The 12,845-nt window shown below is 26.5% G+C and overlaps 1 protein-coding gene across 2 annotated transcripts in view; it reads right to left on the reverse strand.

The window, feature by feature from the left end:
• Window positions 1-12,845, reverse strand: part of LOC107440641 (uncharacterized) — a 168,669-nt gene that overhangs the window by 73,610 nt on the left and 82,214 nt on the right. For both annotated transcript variants that reach the window (XM_087155637.1, XM_087155636.1), the window contains exon 5: window positions 2,583-2,799. In XM_087155637.1, the coding sequence (XP_087011763.1) occupies window positions 2,583-2,799 (217 nt within the window). The remainder of the gene's footprint in view (window positions 1-2,582; window positions 2,800-12,845) is intronic.

Consider the following 12,845-nt stretch of genomic DNA (forward strand, 5'->3'; position numbering starts at 1 on the left):
TTTATATGAAGTTTTAACCGATTATCTATGAACATTCATCTGCTTTCTAAGCCATTTTAAAATCATGACGGGGGTTAAGGGATAACTAGATCGCTTATTAAATAGAAGAACAAGGTGTGATATTCCGGAAACTTTTTTAAGACGTAATAATTTAAAATGTATTCTATACAGCAACCTTCAAATTCTATAGTAAATTAAGACTGAGAAGTTCGTTTATGGAAAGTCGTGGTAATTTCCTTTTTATTTTATATTAAGTTTTAACTGATTATCTATGAACATTCATCTGCGTTTTGAGCCATTTTAAAATCATGACGGGGGTTAAGGGATAACTAGATCGCTTATTAAATAGAAGAACAAGGTGTGATATTCCGGAAACATTTTTAAGACGTAATAATCTAAAATGTATTCTATACAGCAACCTTCAAATTCTATAGTAAATTAAGACTGAGAAGCTCGTTTATGGAAAGTCGTGGTAATTTCCTTTTCATTTATATGAAGTTTTAACCAATTATCTATGAACATTCATCTGCTTTTTAAGCCATTTTAAAATCATGACGGGGGTTAAGGGATAACTAGATCGCTTATTAAATAGAAGAACAAGATGTGATATTCCGGAAACTTTTTTAAGGCGCAATAATCTAAAATGTATTCTATACAGCAACCTTCAAATTCTATAGTAAATTAAGACTGAGAAGTGCGTTTATGGAAAGTCATGGTAATTTCCTTTTTATTTTATATGAAGTTTTAACTGATTATCTATGAACATTCGTCTGCTTTTTAAGCCATTTTAAAATCATGACGGGGATTAAGGGATAACTAGATCGCTTATTAAATAGAAGAACAAGGTGTGATATTCCGGAAACTTTTTTAAGGCGCAATAATCTAAAATGTATTCTATACAGAAGCCTTCAAATTCTGTAGTAAATTAAGACTGAGAAGTGCGTTTATGGAAAGTCGTGGTAATTTCCTTTTCATTTTATATGAGGTTTTAATCGATTATCTATGAACATTCATCTGCTTTTTAAGCCATTTTAAAATCATGACGGGGGTTAAGGGATAACTAGATCGCTTATTAAATAGAAGAACAATGTGTGATATTCCGGAAACTTTTTTAAGGCGCAATAATCTAAAATGTATTCTATACAGCAACCTTCAAATTCTGTAGTAAATTAAGACTGAGAAGTGCGTTTATGGAAAGTCGTGGTAATTTCCTTTTCATTTTATATGAGGTTTTAATCGATTATCTATGAACATTCATCTGCTTTTTAAGCCATTTTAAAATCATGACGGGGGTTAAGGGATAACTAGATCGCTTATTAAATAGAAGAACAAGGTGTGATATTCCGGAAACTTTTAAGGCGCAATAATCTAAAATGTATTCTATACAGCAACCTTCAAATTCTGTAGTAAATTAAGACTGAGAAGTGCGTTTATGGAAAGTCGTGGTAATTTCCTTTTCATTTTATATGAAGTTTTAACCAATTATCTATGAACATTCATTTGTTTTTTAAACCATTTTAAAAACGTTATGGGGATAAAGGAATAGTTTGATCATTTATTAAACAGAGGATCCAGATGTGATACTCCTGAAACTTTTAAGGCACAATACTCTAAAATGCATTCTACTCAGCAACCTTCAAGTTTTTCAGTAAATATAAGACTGAGAAATACGTTTATTTAAAGTCGTGGTGGGTTTTTTTACTCATTGATATGATGTTTTAATCAATTATCTACGAATATTCATTTGTTTTTTAAACTATTTTAAACTCGTGACGGAGGTTGGGGGATAACTAGATCCTTTCACGAAAAAGGGGACCTGAATGTGAATCCCAGTTATGGTTTGTTCAATCGTTCATGTTAAACTGCGTTTTCTATAATTTTAAACTGTAAATATTTACGAAAAATATACAATTTTTAAAAAAAAACTAGCTTCATTTTGATTGCCAGTTTTTTTTTTTTTTTTTTGAAAAAGTTCCAGTTTATTTTGACTTCTTTATTTAGTTTATTAAGCTTTTCTTATTTGGTTTGTTTTTTTTAGTTTATTTTAGTTTTATTTTTGTTGCACTACAGCACCAAGTGGATCACAACATGAAGGTTGAAGTATATGATAATATATCTGAAAAATTGCATGTTTGAGGATAGATTACGTGATTAAATTATCTAATTTTTCAAAAAAATGATAATTTAATTTTTTAATTAACAAATCTCAGTACTTTGTCGGGAAGAACCTGTGAAATAGGCATGACATCTTTTGGAGAATGAAACATAGATTTAATACAAAGATATATAAAATAAAGAGAATATGAAGTTATTTTTAAAGAATAGAACCAATCATTCAAACGAATTATTTTACCTTTCATTTCATTGCACGATGGAAAAAATATTCCTTTTATGCTTGAATTTACATAATTTAGATCTAATCTAAATATTTTCAGATAGCATCAATATAGAGTTCAAGAACTGTCTAATTATTTCTTATGAGTGGCGAACTATGTCATGCGTTAAATGTACCATCACAAAATTAGGATCATTAAAAAGTGTCTTTTTTTCATTCCTAAGTACGTCTTATAATTTGTACTTACATTGATGTCAAAGAAACGAGCATCTTGAATTTCACCTTCTAAATTAAGTGTTATCATTTCGAGCTCTTTTTTTCTAGGATCAAAAATGACGGCAAATTGAGTTCTTCCCGCTGAATCTGATATACTTATTAAACTCCATCTATCCTTTCGATTACTGCGTTTTCTAAAAGTTGATATGAAAGAAAATTCCTCTGGAATTCCTTGAGGAAAAATAGCTCTGAAATTAAAAATAAAAGCTGGTTATTAATTCAGATGTAAAAAAATCACCTAGTTGCTGTGACATATAGAGAAAAATAGCAATTAAATATAAATGCAAAAAGTAGTACCTAGTAATAAATATATGTCAAATAACACTTAGTTAATTATTTGTATGAAACAAAAGTAGCAGTTTAAGATATACGTATGTATAGTAATAACACATATGTATGAAATACTACACAGAGAAGAAATTTATTGTCAACACTACCAGAATATGATGAAATTTACTGTGTTTCTGGCTCTATGAGAACGCCAAAAAGCTCGGTAATTTTTACCGAAACGCTTTGATAATGATTTTGGTAATGTTGACAGTAAAATACAGTTTTTATGATACGTGATAAGATTGCGTAAATCTGGCTATACTGGTAATTTTATCATGATACTTTAAAGTATGGCATAGAAACCATTTATTGAGTTAAATTTACTTTTCAGTTTCGTATTTTTTAGAAAATTTGTGGTAGTAGGTGGAATTTTTAAAATCATAAGTTGCCGTAATTTGTTACAATATGAGCAGAAAAATTGCCAAATGAATGATTTAAATGCTGTATATTTTAATTTTATTATCCAGGATTACACGAATCTTTTATTATGTATTTAAAATAGATTTTTTTTAAGTTCAGCTTCAATAAACAAGTTAATTTAATTTATTTAGTTACATTACTGATTTGTTATTTATTATACTAATAATTAATTCTATTAATTATAAATTATACGAATCATGAATTATATTAATCATTAATTATTTTAATCATTAATTACTTTAATTATTGCTTATTTTAAATATAAATTAAATGAATTATATTGATTATTATTATTAGTTTGATTATTTGATTAGTATATGTTTTAATTTGTCAATTTAGAAGAATCAAAAGCAGAAATTACATTTGGAATGATATTTTGCCCCACAACTTTTCATTTAACATAAATGCTGCTGCAAATATTAAAAAAATGCATGATAATTGCAAAATTTTTAATTTAAAAAATCGTTTCAGAATTTTTCAACGTAGAAGTTAGAAGTTTTCCGGAACGTAGAAATATACACTTTTTAGAAGTTGCTATTAAGATATTTCATTTACAATTTACAATCAACATACAAATATGGTAATATTTACCATTTTTAAAATTATGTTTCGATTTTTTATTTTGCAGTCTTTATTAATGGCAATTTTAAATCAAAAGTCTAAAAAATTGTTTCTTGTTTCACGTTTTTAATTTTATAATTATACCTATACATATCAAAAAAACTCAATATGAATTCTGATAATGTTACTTTTACACACTCTTATATGATGGTGAGAGCTTCAGGGAGATGCGATGGCTATAAATCATTCTGAATAACTTAAGAGCCAATGCTGAACTAGTGATCTTTTCCAGAAAAATTTTTGTTTTTTTGCTTCTCGTCCTTTGTGTTTTATAATTGTGCGTATAAAAGAAGAAAAAAAACTCAATATGAATTCTAGTAATGCTACTTTTACTAACTCACATATGATGGTAAGCGCTTTAGGAAGATACGATGACTATAAATCATTCTGAATAACTTAATGCTAAATTAGTACTCTGAATCTTAAAAAAATAAAAAATAAATAAAAAATAAAAAAACGATTTATTTTTTTTAAATTTTTTTTAATCGTTTTTTGTAATTACACGTGTACAAGCTATAAAACTCAATATGAATGCTACGAATGTTCTATGAATAATAGTAATAGCATCTGAAATATGCGATGTCTATAAATCATTCTGAATAACTCTGAATATAAATCATTCTGCCCCTGTAGACCATTGAAATATAACCAGTGTAAAAAAAAAGTAACAAATGGGATGGAATGTCTGCATTAGAATAGACAAATCGAATTAAAAACGAGATTGAATCAGGATAGGAAGGAAATAGCAACGGGACCGAAACATCGACGGGACCAAAACGGTGCGGGCAAAACATCGGGACCAAAAAGATGGAATCAAAATGTCACGATGTTTATAAATCATTCGGAATAATAAATAAAGAACCTGTATTAAATTTGTAGGAAAAATTAATTTTTAAAGTATTATGAGTTTTTTTTCTTGTCCTTTTTGTTACAGAATTATGCGTATGCAGATTAAAAAACTCAATACAATGTTTATAAATCATTCTGAATAAATTAAGTAGCGATACTAAATTAGAGGGAGGACTAATTTTTAAAATGTCAAGATTTAGTGTTAAAAGGTTTTTTAAAACGAAAAAAAAAAATTTTTTTTTTTGCTGTACATCCTTGTATTCTTTAATAGTACGTGGACAGATTTAAAACAAGCAATATGAATTCCAGCAATGTTGTGATTATAGATCCTTACATGATAGTAATAGCTTTTGGGAGATACAGTGTCTATAAATCATTCTGAATAAATTAAGAACCTATACTAAATTAGTGGGTGATGATTAATTTTTAAAATGTCAAGATTTACCCCACGCAAAGCTTGTTAACAGTAATTAAAATTTCTCAAAGCATGTGTTTGAGACAAACGATGATGTATCATTGCTTTTATAGTTATTTATCTCTGATGATTAGATTATTAATGAGATTTTAAGAGACATTAATTCGCTTCTTAAAATAGATATTAATTCTAGACATCATAGTTATTGTAGATGCACACATCTTGAGTTATTTCATCATCATTAATCAACAAGCTGCAATCAGCATAGCTAATGTTTGCATAATTGGAGCTGAAAATTCTTCATGCTTACATAAATTATAAAAACTAATTAAAGGAAATATTTTCAAGTTGTATATAAATTGTTTCAAGTTTAAAATCCTCTAAAACAGTGTCTGCCCTTTTTTTTTAACCGAATCACTATCTATTGAATTAATTCTTTCATTTTAATGAAAAATAATTTTCTGTTCTGTTTATAAAATTAACAAATATTAAATTAACTTTATAAAATTAACTTATATGTATTTTAATTAAATTAAATTAATTTTCTGTCCTGTTTATGAACTCAATCTAAGTTTGATTCAATTAATTTACAGTTATCTAAGGTAAGCTTTAAAGTTAGTGTGTAACTGATGAATATAAAATTAATTTAATAACTAAGTTATTTAATTGCTTTATATTTATTACGTGTTGCTTAGAGATATGTTTGGAAACAAAACTGAATAAATAGCTAGGGCAAAAATGAAGGTATATAATCCCCACAACACTGAAGCATTGATAATATATTTAACCCTTTGGTCCCTTTTAAATCTGTTTTTTCTGAAGTTCTAATTTCAAGTAAAAATATATTTTGGTATTTTTTAATAATAAAAACCAGTCTACTAATTACTAAAAAATCTGTCAGATAATCTGAATTTTATTTTTACTAAAATATAATATCCAAAAAAGTCAAATTTTTCTTTATTCATATTCAAAAATTTATCAATAATTGATTTTGTAAATTAAAGAAATCTCAATGATGAACAACTTTCTCGCTTAGATCTGAAAAACTGCAAATAAGTGGAAATTCGCTAAATTATTGTTTAGAAGTGAGCCCTTGTTTGAAAGACTTTACCTTAAATGCAGAAAAAGATACCAGTGTCTCTTGTTGTATTTTGCTAAATATAATATTTTTCACTTATTTTGATTTGAAATAATACAAAATAATGAAAAAAGTGCGAAAATATTTTTAATAACAATCCAGAGTCGAAGATTTAGGTGCTTGCAATGTACAAAAATGTCTCGTAATTTCTGAAAAACATCTCGTAATATATTAAAACCACTTTCATTTATTTCAAAAACGCTTCTATTTACTAACAAAATGTTTCACATATATATATTTTCATAACCAAAAAACAACTTACTGCATAAAAAAATTATCTTGATTTGCAAGTGACACTTTTGATACATTCATTGTTATATTAACTATGGTTTGTCGGAGCTTGATATCTTTTTTCTTTCCTTTTTTTTCTCTTAAATATTTATAAATTGGTACTTCTACACTGTTAAAAGTTTCGCTTAATAAATGAGTAAATTTCAAATTACTTAATTATTATTTTTTTAAAAAAAACTATATATATTGCTTATTATCATTTAATCAGCTCATAGAAGCAATAGCAAATGAAGTTAGCTTTGAAATATGAAATTAGAACTTTCTCCTTTTTATTTTGAGTACTCTTCTTTACAAAACATTATTTTTTTTGTTAACTAAGTTTGTTTATAAAAGCTTTTTAAGAAATAACGGAATAAAAAGTTGAAAGTTATTGATTTTTAAATAGCTATAGAGCAGCTTTGCGAAACAAAAAAAAGCTTTTTTCTTTTAATTATTCATTTTTGTCCCTTTTTCCCCGCATTTAAATTGAAATGAAACTTGTTTTCAAAAAAGGCGTTCTTTTCTCAAAGAATAAATAAATGAATAAATAAATTATGAGCTTTGCATTGGTGCAACGTTGTTCTTTACAGACAATTAATTATGAATATTAATTGGATATTATGAAGTAATTATGAATTTCGAGATCTAATATAATTAATAAAAATGCTGACATATTCCTGAGTCTATAAGAAGGATTGGATGTATGACTACCCTTAAAATATTACTTGATATCTTTTTAAATTATAGAACCAGTAAGTAACACAGAACAAGTATGGTTCACGATATTTTGACTTTTTTCAGAGCAATTTTAGTGTGCAATATAATTAAAGATCTCACAAATTTGGATTTCTAGTGTGTTATATTGCAGTCATGAGTTTAATCCTTACAATGTTTAAATTGCTAAATCAGACACCCAAACTTATTTTTTTTTAATTAAATTTCTTTTTTCTCCAAAAGATATGGTCCAAAGATACTCAATATCCTGCATGGAGAAAAAAATTCTGGTAAAATTACCACACTGTCGGGTAATGACATTTATGACAATTTCTAGTAGAAAAAAACCATAATTCTGGTTAATAAAACCGGTATTTAAGCCACTTATTTGATAGTTTTTCTCTCATATGGTAACAGTTTACCATATATTCTGGTTTTCGAAATTATAGTTATAATTACCTGACATTTAATCAAAAATACAAAACTGAAAAATAAATATAACCAAATAAATGGTTTTTTATGCCATGTTCTAAGGTATCATGATAAAATAACCAAATTATATCAGATTTAAAAAAATTATCACATATTACAAGCAAAACTCAGTAGCGTGACAGTCCATGGAGGTCCAAGCCCTTACGTGGTCATCAGTTTTCTTGACATTGGGCTCTGGGGTGCAGGAGCAGATGGTCCGGTAGGGAGGTCAACCGACGGTGGAACCCCCAGTGTTTAGTCCCCATGCTTGGTACTTATTTTATACACCCATTGAAGGGATAAAAAGCTGAGTCAACATTGCCCGGCCCGAGGATCGAATCCAGGACCTATCGCACGAGAGCGTGAAGCATTACCACTCTGCCACCGGGTTTCATCATATATTATAAGACCATATATTGTTCTAAATTTTACCAAAATCATTACCAAAGGGCTTTCGAAAAAATTACTAAGCTTTTTGGTGTTGCCATAGAGCCAGAAACACGGTAAATTTTATCACATTCTTTTAATTTTGACCATACATTTTTTTCTTAGTGTATGACAAAGTTTTACAATTAATTACTTATTACAGTTAATTATTTAATACAATAAGTTACTTATTACAATTAATTACTTATTACAGTTAATTATTTATTACAATAAATTACTTATGACAATTAATTACTTTTTACAGTTAATTACTTTTTACAGTTAATTACTTACTACAATAAGTTACTAATTACAAATAATCAAATATGTTACTTACAGCTGTTTAATTTTGAATTATTACATAACATTACGTTTTTAATCAAACGTAAACTATAACTTAAAATACGAATTTTATTGAAAATTTACCTTTTTAATTTAGTTATTTATTGGTAATATTTTGATCAATTTAAAATAAGCTGTAGCTAGTTTTAAAAACTTTTAAATTTTTATTTGAAGTATATTATTTATCCCTTTTTTAATTTTATTTTTTGGCATTTTATGTATATTTGAATGTCATTATTTTGAAATCATCTAAGAAAAATATCAACTATTCTGATTACGCTTCGATTATTGCATCATTTATCTTTTTTCTGAAAATCTTACATTTGATTTTTTAAAAATAACAATACTGTTTCTTTTTTACAAATAAATAACTGCTGAGCTTTAAATTAAAAAGTAAACAAAGAAATTATTACCAAACTTGCTTCATAATGCTGCAAATTTAATTTGCAATTGCATAAATTTTTTTTTTGTTATTTAACAATAACTCCCATGATTCAAATTGTACCTTATCTGTACGCAAGTATAATGCTTCTGACATTTGCAATGAGAAAGAAGTAGTGAATATATATTTTTTTATTGTTGGATACTGGAAACATTTCTCTCATCCCAAAACGTAGGACTTTTAAAAAGAACATTATTAAAACTTCTACTTTTTTGCTTCTGAAATAATGCCAAAACATTTCGAATTGTTTCAAATACTCTTATTTAATCATTTATTACGCATCTATTTATATAAGACAAACGAAAAAACCCCACTTGACTTCGCCTGTAAAAAACTCCTCAACAAATTACGGTATAAAATACAGGTATTTTGGGTGCATCATTCGCAAAATCCATTTTATCGTAAAATCCATTTTCACTGTAAAATATTGTATCTATATTTTTACTGTAATACTTACTTCATTAGTTGGATTCTGTGATTTTAAGGTAATTATAACAGTAAAAATAGCAGTCATCATTATGTCTCCTTTTTTGTTGCGCAACAAGTTCCGTTAATGGATTTTGCGGCGAAACGAAATATTTTACAGTGTGGGATTCAAAGTACCGTAATATGTTACAGTGTGGGATTCAAAGCAGTGGAACTCAAATATTTGACACCATTGCGCCATAACTTGAACACAATCACGAACTTTTTAATGTCCATCATAATTTTTTATTATTAATTTTGAGTAACAACTAACATATTTTAAAAACATTGAATGAGATTGATTCAACATAATGGTAAGCCATGTTTTTAAACTGTTCAGGGGAGCATTTTTAGTGAAGAACATCGTGATTTTCATGTGGGCAATAAGATGTTTATCTGAATTGTCCTGTTATCTCATGAAAATTTCAAAAACTTGTAAAGACTTTGAAACCCCTATCTGAAAATTTCTTTTATGGAAAAAGTGTGACCTATCATTATTTTACCTCAAGCTCTTTATTTTATACCTGCAAGCAACCGAGATTAATATTTGATAGAATATCCTACAAATGTTTAATATTCTGTGACAAACTTGCATTTCAAAATTACATTACAAAAATATTTTCGAGAACATATATCATGATAATTGTTTTGGATGATGGAAATATGTCTGAATAATTATTCCCTGATAATTAACTGTTTTTCGAGTAAGATTTGAAAGCTGCTTCAGCACATCCGCGTCAATAATTAAATTTCATTTTTCCCATTCATTTTTCGTCAATAATTGAATTTCATAGTCAATTTGTATTCTATTATCTCATTTTTCACTTATTTTGTGTCAAAGGTGAAAAATCATGTTGATATTGGTGAATGATTAATCTCTTTTGAGACAGAATACAAGATTTATGGTGGATCACATGACTTCTGACGTTGAATGGAAGAAATATTCGCATGGAGCTGAACAGCTTTATTACATTTACAAGAATTCTAAGGTATGATCAGTGCTGTAGCCTAGAGGGAGGGCATCCCCCCTTCCTAAAATTAATAAGAAAATTCACATTTAAAAATAATTGAAAAAAAGCATTTTTTTCCATTGTATAGAAAGCAGAACTCATGTTTATAGAGTATCATAACATATCTAAGGAACAGAATGAGCAAAGATAGATTGGTACATTGAGAATAAAAGAATGATCAAAACTCCCAGAATATGGTAAAATTTACCGTGGTCTTTTTATGAGAACACCAAAACGGTCGGTATTTTCTACCGAATCGCTTAGGCAAAATGATTTTGCTGAAATTAACATTAAAATACGATTTTAAAATATGTAATATAACTTTAAAATGGTGGTAAAATTTGGTATTTTTATCATGATACCTTAGAGCAAGGCATAAAATCTATTTATTCGGTTAAATTTACTTTTCTGTTTTGTATTTATTACTAAATGTGTGGTAATACGAACTATAATTTTGAGAACCAAAAATTCCGATAAACTGTTACCATGTGAGAAGGAAAATAGCAAAAGAAATTGTTAAAATATCGTATATTTTAGTTGTTTTATTAGCTAGAATGTTAGTTCATTTTTACCAAAACTGTTATTACTATACAGAACGGCAATTTTACCAAAATTTTTTCTCCGTAGAAGATTAGCTTTATTATCACAAAGACATATATATATATATATATATATATATATATATATATATATATATATATATATATATATATATATATATATATATATATATATATATATATATATATATATATATATATATATATATATATATATATATATATATATATATATATATATGTATATATATATATGTATATATATATATGTTACTGCCAAAGAGGTCCTTAAAATAGTTTCGTCTAACAGAAGAATTTTATTGTAATTTTGCTTTAATTTTCTAATTAGTTTTATCAATTAAAATGCTGCCTATTTTTAAATATCATTATCAAATATCAAAATTATAAATTACGCTATTGTAATAAAAGTGGTAACGAATTGTATTTCATGTTTGTATAATGTTAATGTGTAATCTCATATATAATGTTTAAATTGTACTTTGCTTATTTTTTAGATCTCTATTTTATTTAACTAAAATTCCAAATCAAAATCAAATTCCAGCTACGCCACCGTCTATGATGGAAGAAATATCCACTTTAGTTAAAGAGTTTTGTTAATTTGGTTTGACATTATTAAATACGAGAAATTTTTTGGCATTCTTAAATACTTCTCAATGGGTTTTATTATTTATGGGGTTTATGTTGGGTTAGTGACAAGCTGCGTTATCAATGTTCATTGAAAACTTTTAAAAAATGACGGACGTTTTTAACCATTTTTTATACTTGAAATATTTATAATAAACTTTTTTGTTTCAACAAAAAGTTATAACAAAAGAGTAAATATGTTAATCTGACCTCTAATCCAGTATCTAATCCTCTTTTATGCATAAATTACTATTTCATTTGTCAGTTATTTTTTTTCGAAAACAATTACAACAAAAGAGTTACTGATGTTTAGGAAGTACTAATTATATATTATGTATTAAAAAATTATATTAATTAAATTAACGATATCTCATTTATTTCGTTCATTAATTCCAATGTCATATGTTAATTACTTTTTATTGATTTTATCTACAAACGATTGCAACAAAAAGGTTAGTACTGTCCAGCAAGTACTAACTATATGGTATATATTTAACCAATTATATTACTAAAATAAACGATATTTCCTTCATTTCGTGTACTAATTACTACTACATATGCTAATTATTGTACTTCATAAGCTAAGTATTTCATACTGATTTTTTTCAACAAGTAATTGCAACAAAAGGATTAATCTTTTCTAGCAAATTATTAATTATATGGTAAATATTAAATTAATAACATTCATAAAAAATGGATATATCCAACATTTCGAGTACTAATTCCTATTTTCTGTGTTAGTTACTTAGTAGAAGTTAAAGTATTTACCATTTGTAACAATTTATTCTGACTAATTAAAAACAACGATAGGATCACATTATATGCTCTTAATCTGTTCATCATAACAAAAAAAATTTCATTTCTTAGGAGAAAATTCTATTAAACAAATACAACAATTTATGTAGTAAAGTAATTACAACTTCATATGTTAATTACTTCACTTCATAAGTCAATAACTTCATATTGATTTTTTTCAACGAACCATGGCAACAAAAGAATAAATATTTCTAGCAAGTTACTAATTATATGGCAAATATCAAATTAACAGTATTCATAACATAAAGGATATCTCCTACATCATTACTAATTATATGGGCAAATATCAAATTAATAATA

The sequence above is a fragment of the Parasteatoda tepidariorum genome, chromosome 12 (assembly GCF_982258835.1).
Source record: "Parasteatoda tepidariorum strain Cologne lab strain chromosome 12, Ptep-v5.0, whole genome shotgun sequence".
Classification (NCBI taxonomy): Eukaryota; Metazoa; Arthropoda; class Arachnida; order Araneae; family Theridiidae; genus Parasteatoda; species Parasteatoda tepidariorum.